Source organism: Palaemon carinicauda, chromosome 2 (assembly GCF_036898095.1).
Source record: "Palaemon carinicauda isolate YSFRI2023 chromosome 2, ASM3689809v2, whole genome shotgun sequence".
NCBI lineage: Eukaryota > Metazoa > Arthropoda > Malacostraca > Decapoda > Palaemonidae > Palaemon > Palaemon carinicauda.
In genome coordinates this window covers 192,379,544-192,396,718 of record NC_090726.1, presented here as the reverse complement: position 1 = coordinate 192,396,718, position 17,175 = coordinate 192,379,544, and the positions used below count along the sequence as shown (strand labels likewise).

Here is a 17,175-nt window from a genome sequence, read left to right as displayed (position 1 = left end):
AATGGCTCAAACACAGAATCCTCGAAGAAGAAGAAGAAGAAGAAAGAGAAGGGCGTCTTTGCTTCACGCCCTTCGCCATCAACACCAAGGACTTTGACCTGACAGAGGGAACGAGGGCCGTCGTCATTCAAAGGGGAGTTGATGGATTCACTGTCTTGGCCACAGGACAATCTAAACTCCTTTAGTGACATTATCAAAAAGGATGTAATTATGGTTTTTTTTTTTTGGGGGGGGGAGGTAATGATTTCCCTTTTTCTTATTTTTTTTTTATTTTGAAATATTTAGATTTTTTATATCTTACTTCCATGACAATTGTAAAAATTATTATATATATGTATATATATGTGTGTATATATATATATATATATATATATATATATATATACATATATATATATATATACATATACATATATATACATACATATATATACATAATATATATACATATACTGTATATATATATATATATATATATATATATATATATATATATATATATATATATATATATATATATATATATATATATATATACATATATATATACATACATATTTCCTATACGTTTTAACTAAGATGGTATTAAACCTTTGTTTATAAATATCATAACATCAATAAATGCATATTCAAAATATACCATGCTTAACCTGTTTATAAATATCATAACCCAAATTAAATAAAATATTTAAACGATACTTTGTTTATATACAAACAAGCAATTGTAAATACATAAGATACTAAATTCTATTTTACCCTTCAGGGGAAACTAACAAATGGAAGATTTCTTTGCAGGACGTTATATAAACTATGTAGTTACAATATCGCTCAAATATTCTTATTTTGATTCTCCTCATTTCTTTGACCGTGGGAAAGACAACTCCACAACACCACCTGTGTCGCTACACTCCTCAAATCTTGAGAGAAAAAGGAGATATACTTTGGACTTGCAATTGCCATGAACGGTTTGCTTTTATTATTATTAATATTATTAATATTATTATTATTATTATTATTATTATTATTATTATTATTATTATTATTATTATTATTACTTGCTAAGCTACAACCCTATTTGGAAAAGCAGGATGCTTTAAGCCCAAGTACTCCAACAGGAAAAAAATAGCCAAATGAAGAAAGGAAATAAGGAAATAAACTATATGAGAAGAAATGAATAATTGAAATCAAATTTTCTAAGAACAAAAACAACATTACAACTGATATTTCATAAATAAACTATAACAAGAGACTTATGGCACCTTCTTCAACATAAAATTAGCTGCAAGTTTGAACTTTTGAAGCTTTTTCAAGACAGCATTTACATTAAACTCTGAAATGTTAATTTCTTAATCATTTAACTTTATTTTTGAACAGGTAAAGAGATGTGTTGAATACTGACTAAGCCACATTTCCTTGTGACTGTGACGTCATTTAAATATTTTTTAATGTAGTTAATGTACTATGATGATAATGTTCCAATATGTGAATAATTGAGAAAACTCTAAACTATTAAAGCACCATTTTCAAATAAAATTTTGTAAAACTACAACTCCACAGAGTCCTTTGGAAACCCCAGAAGGATACTGAAATCATCATCATCTCCTCCTACGCCTATTGACGCAAAGGGCCTCGGTTAGATTTCGCCAGTCATGTCTATCTTAAGCTTTTAAATCAATACTTCTCCATTCATTATCTCCTACTCCACGTTTCATAGTCCTCAGCCATGTAGGCCTGGGTCTTCTAGCTTTTCTAGTGCCTTGTGGAGAACAGTTGAAATCATCTCTCACAAAAATCTAATTACTTTCTGCTGAGAAATAAGTTTCATAGCGTCTAAACTCAAAACGTCTTATTGACAATATTTATTATATCTAAAAGCAATTGCACTAACAACCACAAATGTATAATAATAATAATAATAATAAAAATAATAATAATAATAATAATAATAATAATGATAATAATAATAATAATAATAATGATAAAAAAAAATAATAATAATAATGATAAAAATAATAATAATAATAATAATAATAATAATAATAATAATAATAATAATAATAATAATAATAATAATAATAAGACTATTGAATCTGACTTGAGAACATTAGGTAAGGAAAGCATCAGTAACTAGAGGGGCACTAAGTAGAGCGCAGACCTCCGACGCGGCAGCTTATTTCTCGACCTTTTGCTCCGCCTTGCCCTTGACCTTTGACTTTAACATGTATTAATTGGCGTGCATTTTTATACACCCATACACTCAAATATGAACCAATTTTGAAGTCTCTGTGACAACGATGTCCAAACTTATGGCTGATTACGTGAATTGGACATTATGCTTGACCATGACCTTGACCTTGACCTTCCAAAATTTAATAATTTCCAGCTTTTTACATGAAAGTTAATCCCTGCAAGTTTCATCACTCTACTATTAAAATTGTGGCCAGGAAGCTGTTGACAGACAAAGACACCCACACAAACAAACACACAAACAGGGGGTAAAACATAACCTCCACCCAACTCCGTTGGTGGAGGTATTAATATTTCCAACAATACCTTGAAGACCCGTAAATTTAATCATAAGAACCAACACTTCACTGAAATTGAGGTGAAACAACTTCTTATATAAACGCTATATACTTTTTAATTACCAAGAAAAAAATTGTAATTAAATATCAATCCCAGAAACAATTCCTTAAAAGAAAAAAAAAAAATTCTACTAAAGGTGTCTGGTCCCAGTTCCAGTTTCATCCGAATAGATGCTCACCAGAACGTCAGCCGGACAAGCCCAACCCGCCACATTGGTGCCCAAACAGTGTAGTGGCCTCCCCAGTCCACAGCTTAAACTCACGGTGCAAAGCTGGGATCGATCTGCTGCCATGTGAATGCTAGGCGAACACGTTACCACTGCACTAATGAATTAAAAAATATACTTACATTATATTCACCGTCTTATTTCATATATCGGATCCCCCGTACCTGAAAGAGAAAAAAATCATATATATATTTGAATGTGTCAATATGACCTGACATGTGTTATATTTAAGTACAGATCTTATACCTGAAAAGTGCCACGCAGGAAAGATTGTGACCAAAATAAAATGCAGAGATAAATGAGCAAAAGAAAGAAAAAAAGGTAAAAAAAAATCCCCCAGGGTTACACAAGAACATTGTGAGAAACAAGAAAAAAAAAATGGTTCTGATAAAAATTTCACCTGAAATTAACATATAAACCGATAGCAGCGTCTCCCCTGATTAGTGCGCCAAGTGCAAACGCCCCAAGAACTTCTTTAAATTCCAACTGATTGGCAGGAGAGTTCGCAGAGGTAAGCAAATGAGGATAATATAACGTTTCCTTGTAAATGCATACGCTAAGACTCCTGTAGTTATTCTCACTCACTGCACGGTTAAAATACTGATTCACGAAAACAGATATTAATGATGTTGTTAGCCATAGCTAATTATGCTCAGAATATCAAATATGTAAGCTGCTCTCTGGAGAAGACGAACTTAACAAGTTTCCTTCCTTGACTGATTACGTCACAACCCCCTTGGGTAATTGGCCATGTTATTAAACTATTTAAAATATAAAATATATACATAAGGGTAACGATTTAAATTCTTGAGAGTATGACCAACGAAGTCGACACCAAACTAGCATCAGTCGAACTCAATTGCATTCGACGTTCATGGCCGCTCTGATGTTGCAATAAAGGGAGATCACCCTTCATTGCTCTCGATGATAAAGCAATAATTTGTTTTAGTGTCACCTCTGATTTAATTTAACTCTGTCTCCACAGACCTTGCAATCGGTGAAGGCTAATAGTTTCATAGAAGTAGCAAAAGGAATAGCTACTTTCTTTTTTATTTATTTTCCCGAAAATGCATGTTTTGTTTAAAAGAATTTTGGGAAAACACCAAGGGGTGTTGTATAACCGCTGATGATTATCTGAAAACGGTTGATATTTGCTTAAAAATGGCTGATGATTGCCTGAAAATGGTTAATATTTGGGTTAATAATGGCTGATGATTGTCTGAAAACGGCTGATATTTGCTTAGAAATGGCTGATGATTGTCTAAAAATGGCTGATGATTGTCTGAAAACGGTTGATATTTGGTTAGAAGTGGCTGATGATCGATTGAAAACGGTTATATGCTTGATAATGACTGATGATTGCCTTAAAACGGTTGATATTTGTTTAAAAATGGCTGGTGATTGTCTAAAAACAGTTGATATTTGGTAAAAAAAAATGGTTAATGATTGTCTAAAAACAGTTGATATTTGGTAAAAAATGGCTAATGATTGTCTAAAAACAGTTGATATTTGGTAAAAAAAAATGGCTAATGATTGTCTAAAACCAGTTGATATTTGCTAAAAAATGGCTAATGATTGTCTAAAAACAGTTGATATTTGGTTAAAAATTGCTGATCACAGTCTGAAAATGGTTGATATTTGGTTAAATATGGGTGATAATTATCTAAAACCATTGATATTTGGTAAAGAAAAAAAAGGGCTGATTGTCTTTTAATAAACAAGCTGACATTTGGTTAAAATGGCTGAAGATAGTCTAAATACAGTTGATATCTGGTTAAATTCGCTGATCAAAGTCTGAAAACGGTTGATATTTGGTTAAAAAAGGCTGATGATTATTTAAAAACAGTTGATAATTGGTTAAAAATGGCTGATGATTGTCTAAAAATGGTTGATATCTGGTTAGAAGTGGCTGATGATTGTCTGAAAACGGTTGACATTTAGTTAAAAATGGCTGATGATTGTCTAAAAACAGTTGATAATTGTTTAAAAATGGTTGGTGATTGTCTAAAAACAGTTGATAATTGGTTAAAATTGGCTGATGATTGTCTAAAAATGGTTGATATCTGGTTAGAAGTGGCTGATGATTGTCTGAAAATGGTTGACATTTGGTTTAAAATGGCTGATGATTGTCTAAAAATGGTTGATATTTGTTTAAAAATGGCTGGTGATTGTCTAAAAGCAGTTGATAATTGGTTAAAATTGGCTGATGATTGTCTAAAAATGGTTGATATCTAGTTAGAAGTAGCTGATGATTGTCTGAAAACGGTTGACATTTGGTTAAAAATGGCTGATGATTGTCTAAAAACGGTTAATATTTGTTTAAAAATGGCTGGTGATTGTCTAAAAACAGTTGATAATTGGTTAAAATTGGCTGATAATTGTCTAAAAATGGTTGATATCTGGTTAAAAGTGGCTGATGATTGTTTGAAAACGGTTGACATTTGGTTAAAAATGGCTGATGATTGTCTAAATACGGTTGATATTTGTTTAAAAATTGCTGATGATTGTCTAAAAACAGTTGATATTTGGTTAAAACAGGCTGATTGTCTAAAAACGGCTGTCATTTGGTTAAAAATGGCTGATGATCGACTGAAAACGGTTGATATTTTCTTAAAATGGGTGATGATTGCCTGAAAACGAATGATAATTTCTTAAAATGGCGAATAATTGTCTGAAAACGGATATTTGGTTAAAATGGCTGATAATTGTCTAAAACCAGCTGACATTTGGTTAAAAATGGCTGATGATTGTCTAAAAACGGTTATTTGGTTAAAATGGCTGATGATTGCCTAAAAAAGGCTGATATTTGGTTAAAAATGACTGATGATTGTTTAAAAACGAGATTTGCTTAATAATGGCTGATGATCGAATAAAAACGGTTGATATTTGCTTAAAAATGGTTGATGATTGTCTAAAAACGGTTGATATTTGCTTAAAAATAGCTGATAATTGTGTAAAAACGGTTGATATTTGGTTAAAAATGCCTGATGACTGTGTGAAAACCGTTGACATTTGCTTAAAAATGGTTGATGATTGTCTAAAACCGGTTGATATTTGGTGAAAATGGTTGATGGTTAGTTGAATCTGGCTGATGGTTGGTTCCAAATGGCTGATGTTTGGCTGAAAACAGCTGTTTGCCCGAAATGGTTAATATTTGGTTAAAATGGCCGATGCTTTGTTATAATTGGCCATTAGCTGGCTGACACCAAGATATCTAAGATATGAAGCTATAAAATATACTCTGGAGGAGTCAACATCCTTAATAAAAAAAAATCAAGAAAAGGATGAAGAGTTGGAAGAATGTTGAGAGAATAAAACGAAATAAACACAAGGTTAAAGTTAAGTGAATGCAAAGTGATTAAATAACAGAACATAATAGAGTAAGTTTAATCCTTTGATTATAGTTATGTACAAGCATTCTCGAAGTATCCTTATACAAGAGCTTAAATTTAAAGGGTGGTACAGTCCTTAGCTATTGTTTTGATTTCTTTGCATTAACTATTTTAACTCATTTTTACTACACCTAAGGTCTTCACTAGCTACTATTTGCACATCTCTTTTATACCATATTTATTTTACTATTTTTACATAAATTTCTTAAAGCTTTCCTTCCATCAATATGCCCTTAAATTCTTCTCACCATGATGATTTGACACTAGAGTATATAAGCAAGAAATTTTGGCCCCAGGGTCACTTGGACATCCTTGGTAGAGGTTCTGAAGCAAGATGCGGAAGACACGGAAGAGAAGCTTGGCCGATTAGCGACAGAATTTGGAAGAGTGTGTGAGAGAAGGAAGTTGAGAGTTAATGTAGGTAAGAGTAAGGTTATGAGATGTACGAGAAGGGAAGGTGGTGCAAGGTTGAATGTCATGTTGAATGGAGAGTTACTTGAGGAAGTGGATCAGTTTAAGTACTTGGGGTCTGTTGTTGCAGCAAATGGTGGAGTGGAGGCAGATGCACGTCACAGAGTGAATGAAGGATGCAAAGTATTGGGGGCAGTGAAAGGAGTGCTAAAGAATAGAGGGTTGGGCATGAATGTAAATAGAGTTCTGTATGAGAAAGTGATTGTACCAACTGTGATGTATGGATCGGAGTTGTGGGGAATGAAAGTGACGGAGAGACAGAAATTGAATGTGTTTGAGATGAAGTGTCTAAGGAGTATGGCTGGTGTATCTCGAGTAGATAGGGTTAGGAACGAAGTAGCGAGGGTGAGAACGGGTGTAAGAAATGAGTTAGCAGCTAGAGTGGATATGAATGTGTTGAGGTGGTTTGGCCATGTTGAGAGAATGGAAACTGGCTGTCTGCTAAAGAAGGTGATGAATACAAAAGTTGATGGGAGAAGTACAAGAGGAAGGCCAAGGTTTGGGTGTATGGATGGAGTGAAGAAATTTCCGGGTGATAGGAGAATAGATGTGAGAGAGGCAAGAGAGCGTGCTAGAAATAAGAATGAATGGCGAGCGATTGTAACGCAGTTCCAGTAGGCCCTGCTGCTTCCTCCGGTCACCTTGGATGACCGCAGGGGTAGCAGTAGTAGGGGTTTCAGCATTATGAAGCTTCTTCCGTGGTGGATAACGGGGGAGGTTGGCTGTGGCACTGTAGCAGTACCAGCCGAACTCGGTTGAGTCCCTTGTCAGGCTGGGAGGAACGTAGAGAGAAAGGTCCCCTTTTTTTTAATTTGTTTGATGTCGGCTACCCCCAAAATTGGGAGAAGTGCCTTGGTATATGTATGTATGTAAGTACTTCTACTTAAAATGTTCAACTAACAAATTCTTCAACGCGTTTCTTGAAAGCTGGTTTCAAAAATGCATTTTCTCACAGCTTTGGGAAGATTGATGTTTAGGGCTCACGTTTATCATTTGTTAATGATTTCATGTCATTAAAAATGGGTTTAAAAAAAAAAAAAATAATCTTAAGTTATTTCATATCCAATCTATTTGAAACTTTGTTTTTCGGTCGTGCGTTGTAAGATGAATACATATATCTCAATTTCCCTTATTTGAAAAATATAACACTCCATTTTTTATAAAATAAATCTTGCAAATATAATTGCATGTTTTTAATTTCAGCTTTCTTACAGACTATTTTCCATCTTGTTTCTTATAAACTATGTGACATATTTCCACGTTTCTTCCGGCTTCTGTTATACCGTATTCACTTCATTAAATCATTTATCGAATTTCTCAATATTTCCAAGTACTAATCTTCTCTATATTGTCTAGTGTTCCCTTCATCCCATCTTTCCCACGTCAACAGTATCTTACTGCTCTCTTCATCTCATCTCAAACCATAATGCTATCTGTCATAACACAACAGTCTAAGGATGCTAGATTTGTCAGTCCACTTGGCAAGTAGCAAATATGGCAAAGGCTTAGGTTTTATGACACCATTGGAGAAACATTATATTGAAAACATGACACAGAAAAGAAAATTCATTGCTATCTATCCAAATTCACTTTGTGTTTTCTGAATGTCTGACTCCATCTCTAAGTGGATCCTGACAAATACGGCAAAGTCTTAGGTCTTATGACACCACTGGAGAAACATTCTATTGGAAAACATGACATAGGAAAGAAAATAGACTGCAATCTACTCAAATTCACTTTGTCTTTTCTGAATGTCTGACTCCATCTCTAAGTGGATCCTGACAAATACGGCAAAGTCTTAGGTCTTATGACACCACTGGAGAAACATTCTATTGGAAAACATGACATAGGAAAGAAAATAGACTGCAATCTACTCAAATTCACTTTGTCTTTTCTGAATGTCTGACTCCATCTCTAAGTGGATCCTGACAAATACGGCAAAGTCTTAGGTCTTATGACACCACTGGAGAAACATTCTATTGGAAAACATGACATAGGAAAGAAAATAGACTGCAATCTACTCAAATTCACTTTGTCTTTTCTGAATGTCTGACTCCATCTCTAAGTGGATCCTGACAAATACGGCAAAGTCTTAGGTCTTATGACACCACTGGAGAAACATTCTATTGGAAAACATGACATAGGAAAGACAATACATTGCAATCTACTCAAATTCACTTTGTCTTTTCTGAATGTCTGACTCCATCTCTAAGTGGATCCTGACAAATACGGCAAAGTCTTAGGTCTTATGACACCACTGGAGAAACATTCTATTGGAAAACATGACATAGGAAAGAAAATAGACTGCAATCTACTCAAATTCACTTTGTCTTTTCTGAATGTCTGACTCCATCTCTAAGTGGATCCTGACAAATACGGCAAAGTCTTAGGTCTTATGACACCACTGGAGAAACATTCTATTGGAAAACATGACATAGGAAAGACAATACATTGCAATCTACTCAAATTCACTTTGTCTTTTCTGAATGTCTGACTCCATCTCTAAGTGGATCCTGACAAATACGGCAAAGTCTTAGGTCTTATGACACCACTGGAGAAACATTCTATTGGAAAACATGACATAGGAAAGAAAATAGACTGCAATCTACTCAAATTCACTTTGTCTTTTCTGAATGTCTGACTCCATCTCTAAGTGGATCCTGACAAATACGGCAAAGTCTTAGGTCTTATGACACCACTGGAGAAACATTCTATTGGAAAACATGACATAGGAAAGAAAATAGACTGCAATCTACTCAAATTCACTTTGTCTTTTCTGAATGTCTGACTCCATCTCTAAGTGGATCCTGACAAATACGGCAAAGTCTTAGGTCTTATGACACCACTGGAGAAACATTCTATTGGAAAACATGACATAGGAAAGAAAATAGACTGCAATCTACTCAAATTCACTTTGTCTTTTCTGAATGTCTGACTCCATCTCTAAGTGGATCCTGACAAATACGGCAAAGTCTTAGGTCTTATGACACCACTGGAGAAACATTCTATTGGAAAACATGACATAGGAAAGACAATACATTGCAATCTACTCAAATTCACTTTGTCTTTTCTGAATGTCTGACTCCATCTCTAAGTGGATCCTGACAAATACGGCAAAGTCTTAGGTCTTATGACACCACTGGAGAAACATTCTATTGGAAAACATGACATAGGAAAGAAAATAGACTGCAATCTACTCAAATTCACTTTGTCTTTTCTGAATGTCTGACTCCATCTCCATGTTGATTTTTTAGGAAATAAAAGAAAAAAAAAACTAATTTAAATTGGAAATTCTCCGTAAAAACATACTATTCTCAGCCGCATTTCTGTAAAAAACAGGCGACCGTATTTTTATCCTACTTTGTTATTATCTTTTACGGGTTCGTGACCGTAATACCACACATTTACGTCAATTTATCCATTTTTAAAACGGCAAATGCCTAGCAACATTTATTCAAGGATTTTTACCGTTATTTTTAAAAGGCAAATCTTTAACAGTGTACACTACATGGCAGGTAATATTGGCACTTTTTGAATGTAAACTTTTCTAAATACAAATGTTCAGGTTTGTAAGTTTTCCGGATGTTGTCTTGGTCTGCCTCTACCACCGATATTGCAATGACTGTTCTTCGAGATTATTTTCTTCCATCTGCATCTGAGCATTATAGAAATGGAGCTCATGTGAAGGGTCAAGTAATTTAACGAAGCAAGAATAATTGGTTACATTTTGAAATGTAATATAACTAGACTATGCAATGTTTAATGTCATTGCTCTTTTCAGACATCATATGGTAAAAATTACAAGAAAATAATAAACAGATTACATTTGGAAAACATACTTTTGCGATGGATCTAATCGTTGTTTTCTTTTCCTTCCAGAAAATGAAATGGCTCAAGATCACAGCAGTGTTCGTTTTGATGACTCTGGTTAAATCTGGACCGACTCGAAACGAAGCCCAAGACCTAGGTTGGTAAATCTATCATCTTACACCCAGTCTTACTCATGTACACACATTCTTCTCTCAAGCTATCTTATTTTTTCAAGTTAAGACGTACAAGTACAACGTTTCAAAAGGACAACAAAATCTCTTCGTTATAAAGTATAGTAAAATTTGGGAATTGGTGGAAAATTTTAGGGAAAGGTTAAATTCTAAAATATTTCATTATGTTTTCGTCCACTGGATCTTTTCAACAATGACGCGCAACTCAGGAATATCTATTTGAACTTGATGGTTAACTGCATAAAATTGATACTAATGATAATGACCACTGATTTCAGTAAATATGTAGAATAAAAGTACCTTAATTTTATATTAGTTCAAATATTTGACATCCTGTAGGTAGGACTAGTCATCTCAACTCTCTTTTACATGGCAATATTAGAGACCTTAATGTTGCCTCCAGCCAATATGATATTCCAATATGTTCAGAACTTTAATTTCTTAAGAAAATAATTCGTCTGATTTTCTTATTCTAAGTCTTAAGAAACCAATAATCTTGATAATTTTGAAAAGGAATGACATTCCTAGGGCAAGATGACTGGCAGTGTATATTAGGACCGAGTGTCCTGCTTCATAGATTCAGGACATAAAAGGTTGTGGAGGTCATGACTACTTTTATTCGAGTTCCTTTCATTAGAATCTAATCCAGACTTGGATGATTCTATCTACGATTGTCTTCTTACCATTATGGATATGATGTGAAAAGATGAAAGAAAAGCCTCTTTTGTGCTTATTGGTGATTTTAATGCTCGCCATAGCGAGTAATTTGGTTAAATTCTTTTCCTCCTGATGTAGACCAGGAGCATGATAGATGGACATAGAAAAATTATATAGAGAGAGCTGATTTCAAGTCCCTAGTGAGCTAAATGTTTGGGATCCCATAATCCAAGAAGGCCGTCTTTACGGTGTCGCCAAATATAATATTTTAATCATTCAGCTCAATAAACTGTGTAATACCTCTTTATCTAACTAATTTGATGATGAGAAACTCGATTATGAATTTATTTACTAGATATACAGACAATCTAATATAAAAATCTAGGTTAAGATTAAAAAAAGAATGCCAAACATTTTCATGAGACTAACAGGATTTCATTTACTGATGTCATAACTAGGCTCCGTTGGTCCTATCATGAGCGGGTCTGGTTGTAGTGACCAATGAAAAAAAGAATATGCCCTAAACTCTGTGAAGCACATGCTCAGTGGCCATACCTTATGCCCGAGCTTTGCATGTTCCCATGCTTTCAGCTGCATCAGTCATGGCTAGGATGCTTGTGACTCCTTACTGTCTGAGTGGCATAAAGGTGACCTAGATAGTCGAGGATCTACAAGAACTATCTGTGTCCAGCAGATCCTGGAAGCTGTGGATACAGTACAGTATGTTCAAGAAGAACATACGGGGATTGCGAACTGTAAGTTTCAAGATTGATCCTGATTGTCCATGCTAGAGAGCATACAATCTATACAATGTACTCAAGACTCTACCTAGATCAAATGAAGTGACTGTCACAGGCTATGAGTGAAACCTAGTTTTCCAAGCATACTTCGGGAGGATATTGAACAATTAGGCCATCTAGTAGACTCTGATCTAGTATTTTCAATGACCAAACAATTAAACAAACACTAATGAGAATGTTCAAGACCAGAGGAGGCTTAGCTCACAGTCGGGGAATAACTCTCAGTTCCCAGTCAAAACTGGTAAGCATTGTCGCAGCCTATCCCTGTGTGTTCCTCCCTCGAAAGTTTCTGTGACACACACATTTTCACTAAAGATTAACACATAGACCTCAGGCCTACTGCTACTGCAATGGTGAACATTTCATCAAGTTCAACTTGTACTTATCGATGCATTCACAACTTTCTTACAATGGAGATTATGCTACTAAATTGGCAAGCATCACAACAGGAGCTGTAGCCCTTTCATCTACCAATGCGGACAGTGGGTATAACACTGGTGAGGATGCTGCACCAAAGATGACCAGTACAAACCATGTTGTGGCAAAACTCAGAAGAAATGATAAGGTAATGTCAATTGGTTCAGTGAATAACAGTGCAGGAGATACAAGGTCACCTAAACTATAACGTTAGTAAATAGCCCCAGCCATTTTTGAAAATGGTGCCATAAAGGAGAATACAAAAAGTGATTTGGCCAAATGGTTAAAAGCCAAAGTGGAAAAGATATCGGCAGATTTTTTATCAAAAACATGAGTGTGATATACGGAGGCCATCTTCTGCACAGTGCTCAGGCCACAAAGCTGCATTTACATGGATGTTTGTGACAACTATGTCAGTTATGTTATAAACAACTGTGGACCTGATTCTGCCATGTGCTTTCACGGGTACCCTCATTTAAAAAATGTTAACAAAGGTGGAAGAACAAAGCTACGTTACCGAAACACCAGAATATATCCCAAGACATTCTGTTTGAACTTAACTCATAGGTAACAGATAACCAGCATTCAATTTTAGCAAATTGTCAAAATAAAATGTCTAATTGCTAAATTCATGCTGATACCTATTGCTGCGGGAATAAAATGCCACCAGAGTACAGCAGATGTAGACTTTTTTAAATACATCACTGCAATTGAAGTTGCTAGTAGCACTTGCAATCCAGTTAAGTTAGTCGAGAGAGACGCCGTCTTCCTCGTCATACTGGTTGATAAAGCTTTGCTTAATCTATACAATATACCAGACATCCTATCTTTAGCACAAACAGTACCAAACAAGCACTGCAACCAGGGGAAAGGGATATCTCCTTGTTGCTCATCCAATCACAGGGTGTGACTTTGTACTCACACTCTACAATATCGGGGAAAAAGGCTGTAAAAAGTGCTTTTCGGAGAACCTTTCGGAGAAAACTGACAAATCCTTGCCAGCTTCCAAATTCCCAAGTGCAGCATATGATGACACTGCCAGAGATGTGCAGTTTTTTCTCAATGTGAATTGTGCAAATGCTCACTCAACGACTCTAGACAAGCTGAGGTTTATCTTATATTTGTCGAAGATGAAGATGTTACTTTCAATATTTGATGTTACCAGCCTTCCTGCAACATCCTCAGCAGCCATATTCTAGGAATATCATGGATGCTTCAAAGTTCAGGAGTGACTAGGGAACACAGGACAATTGAAGCCAATCAAGTGTTGCTGGCAGATATGTGATGGCACGCTAAATCAAATACTTGTTGGCAAAGACAAAGATCCTCCTCATATCTCATGCATGATTTTATGTGGATGTGAGATAGGATCTGGTAACTTTTGCATACACAGAAAATTAGGACTAAACGGAACGGGAATGGGCTCCAACTGTATAGGGTTAACTTGTACAAATGCTTTCTCAACTGACGAAAATGAAGATGAATAATTTGGAATGGCAGAACAACTATGTTGACAGGATTTAATCATTTGCTCAATTTCAGCAGCTATCCTCTTTTTCACCGTTATTCCTACATTAAGCAGTACGTTGCCTGATGCACCCTCTCCGATGCCTTTTATCAGAGGTATCCTCAGCCAATTATAAACCATGCCTGAGACAATTTCAGGAACAATAATGAAACTCAAATTCAACAAGATAGCCATATAGCAGCTGCTGTTTCTTGTTTGTATAGATTCATTAGACAACACAGCATAGATTGTCTAAAGGCATTCACTCTACCTATACTAAAATGATGAAATAGTTATACTGTTTAGGCTAATAACATATTTTGTAGGTCAGGTTGTCCTTATATCTTAGAAATAAGGTCATAATTGTATTATTCATCATCAGAATTTTTGGGAAAAGAGGTATTACACAGATTTGAGAACCGACTGATTAAACAAGGAGACCGTCTTGGAATTTGGGCTCCTAAAAGTTTACCTTACTCAGAACTTTTGGAGACTTTATGCATTTTGAATCAGTAGTCCATAGAGTAAGATACCTGAAAAAATCAGCATTCTACATTAACTTTGCTAATGCTCCTAGTCCATGGCTCAAGTACTCAAGACTTTGTTTCTAAATCAAGATGTGCACAAATAGTAAGAGACTACTCACAGGTCTGCTTATTGCTTGGACCTAGGATATAGTGATTCTGTCAAACCCTCTTCCACCATTATCTTTAACACACCCTTTTCTCATACCTATTTCCAAGCCTTTATCTTGTGCTTCTGGGGTCTACTCCATCCTCATAGCATTCGTCTAACAACGCTAACTTTCATTGCTCCGGAACCCTTTCTACATATCTCTAATTTATTTTCTGGCCTTCCCGATTCCTCTTAGAGCACACAGAGAAAAGAAATATAGAATGCTTAAACCCTACTCTTTCATTTGCGTTAAAAATACACAATTCACTTCCATAAAGGAAATTTGGCTCAGCAATATCTTCAAGCAATAGTCTTCACTTGGACAAATACTTCAATTCTCGTCCAAGTACATATGGACATTATATATATATATATATATATATATATATATATATATATATATATATATATATATATATATATATATTATATATATATATACATATATATGTATATACATACATACATATATATATATATATATATGTATATATATACATGTATAAATCCCTTTCTGAGTGAACAAACTTTAACATGGTGAAAGGGTATTCTTTGAGCAATAAGACTAAAATCTCCCACCATCACCAATTCACAGTAGCCAGCGTGGTGATAGAATGTGGCCAAACCCCAGACATGAATAAAACAACCCTGCTCGGCTCCCAGTCCCCAGCGACAGTGGAAAAACTGTGCAATGTTGGGACCAGATATGTACCAGTGCAGGAAATGCTATAAATCTCTGATCTAGAACAGGCCAACTTTGGAAACTGAACCTTACAACATACATTGTGAGGACCCTGTCTAAGGAAGAAGAGCTTGCTCTGTTACAAGGAGAGCTAAAAGAAATAAATTGGGATTTAATACGATAGAGTGAAATTGTAAGAACTGGGGAATCTTACAGAGCTAAAAGAGGGCTATATATTTTGCTTCAGAGGACATGAAAGGGTAAAATGGGGTAGGTTTTCTTGTTTATAAATATCTTGCTTGTAATTTAGCACCATTTTGTAATAGTAGTGATAGAATTGCAGGATTAATTATCAAACTAAATAAGAAATATAAAATTAAGATCATTCAAACGTATGTACAAACATAATCTCATACATAGAAAGAAATAGAAACTTTTTAAAAAGGTCAGGAGATATCTTTAAAAAAAAACAAAAACAAACATATGAATCAATTTACCTTCTTTTTTTTTTTGAGTGATTTCAATGCTAAAGTAGGTCAAAAGAAGAGAAGGGAATCAGCAGCAGGTAAATTTGGAGTAGGCACAAGATATCCTAGAGGAGACATGTTTGTAGTATTTGCTGAAAAAAAAAAAAAAAAAATCTTGAAATCATGACCTCTTTTTCGGTATTTGTTTACAAGAGCACGCTCTCCATTTAATCCAAAATTATGCATTCCTCCAGCTCTCCTCTTCTTGTACAGTTTTTCTAACAATGTTCGGTCACATAAAAGATATATCTGTAATGTTACAATTTAATGTTAATAGTATCTAATAACAAAACTCTGCTATTAGATGTTGCAAACTTCCTTATTGTATGATATGCTCAAGATAATAAGGCACTCTTTCCCCACGTTATAGATAAAAATCACACTATTAATTGGTTTAAAAAAAGAAACCTTTGAAAACAACTTGAATATTGGACATGGAATGTATAAACTCGACGCCTTTATATGTAAAGAGACTTGCAATCTATATAAAAAACTTTAACCACCTAATGTAGAACTGAATGTGAATAATTAACGTTATTGTGAACTTAATATTTAGACCTGACTTTCCTTTATCAAATAATCCCGATTCGAAATGATTTTCAAAGGACTTCTAGAGATAGTAGAGTCTAGAGTTCATGGGTTTGCAAGGTCACATTTTCAAGCTATAGAGTACCATATTTTTGAGATCACAATAATGTGGAACAAACCAAAAATTCTATTAAATTGCTAAGCAAGCTTCAGAAAATAAAATGTCACATAATATGAGTAACCTCATATTATTTAATGTTAGTAAATGGTGTTTACCAAATTATCATTGTTTTTAAAATTACTATTATCATTGAACTTATTACTATTGTTAATATTTATATCATTATTAAGATTATTAGTTTTAAAAATTATTCTTATAATTATAATTATTATTATTATCATTATCATTATTATTATTATTATTATTATTATTATTATTATCATCACTATTATAATTATTGAAATAATTTGAATTATAATTATTTTTAAAATAACTATCATTAAGATTAAAATCCTTATCTTTATTAAAATTATCAAAATTATTATTACTTTTGAAATTATTATTATTATTATTATTATTATCAAGATACACTTCATTATGTCCAAAATTGATTCAACACAAGTGTTCATAATATTTACTTCATAAGTTGAGATAATGTAGAATCTAATAGTCATTTTCACAAGAAAAGTGTATTCTTAATAACTT

General features: G+C 34.2%; 3 protein-coding genes across 4 annotated transcripts in view; 2 read left to right on the top strand and 1 right to left on the bottom strand.

Moving 5' to 3' along the window:
• LOC137621700 (uncharacterized) overlaps positions 1-224 on the top strand; it is a 6,712-nt gene extending 6,488 nt beyond the window's left edge. The window contains exon 5 of the mRNA XM_068352219.1: positions 1-224. This exon is cut by the window's left edge and continues 141 nt beyond it. Coding sequence (XP_068208320.1) covers positions 1-185 — 185 coding nt within the window. The 3' untranslated portion in view covers positions 186-224.
• Positions 1-17,175, bottom strand: part of LOC137628976 (glutamate receptor ionotropic, kainate 3-like) — a 452,476-nt gene that overhangs the window by 80,935 nt on the left and 354,366 nt on the right. The window lies entirely within an intron of this gene.
• LOC137628952 (uncharacterized) overlaps positions 3,182-17,175 on the top strand; it is a 45,780-nt gene continuing 31,786 nt past the window's right edge. For both annotated transcript variants that reach the window (XM_068360215.1, XM_068360209.1), the window contains exons 1-2: positions 3,182-3,323; positions 10,555-10,642. In XM_068360215.1, the coding sequence (XP_068216316.1) occupies positions 10,558-10,642 (85 nt within the window). In that variant the 5' untranslated portion in view covers positions 3,182-3,323; positions 10,555-10,557. The remainder of the gene's footprint in view (positions 3,324-10,554; positions 10,643-17,175) is intronic.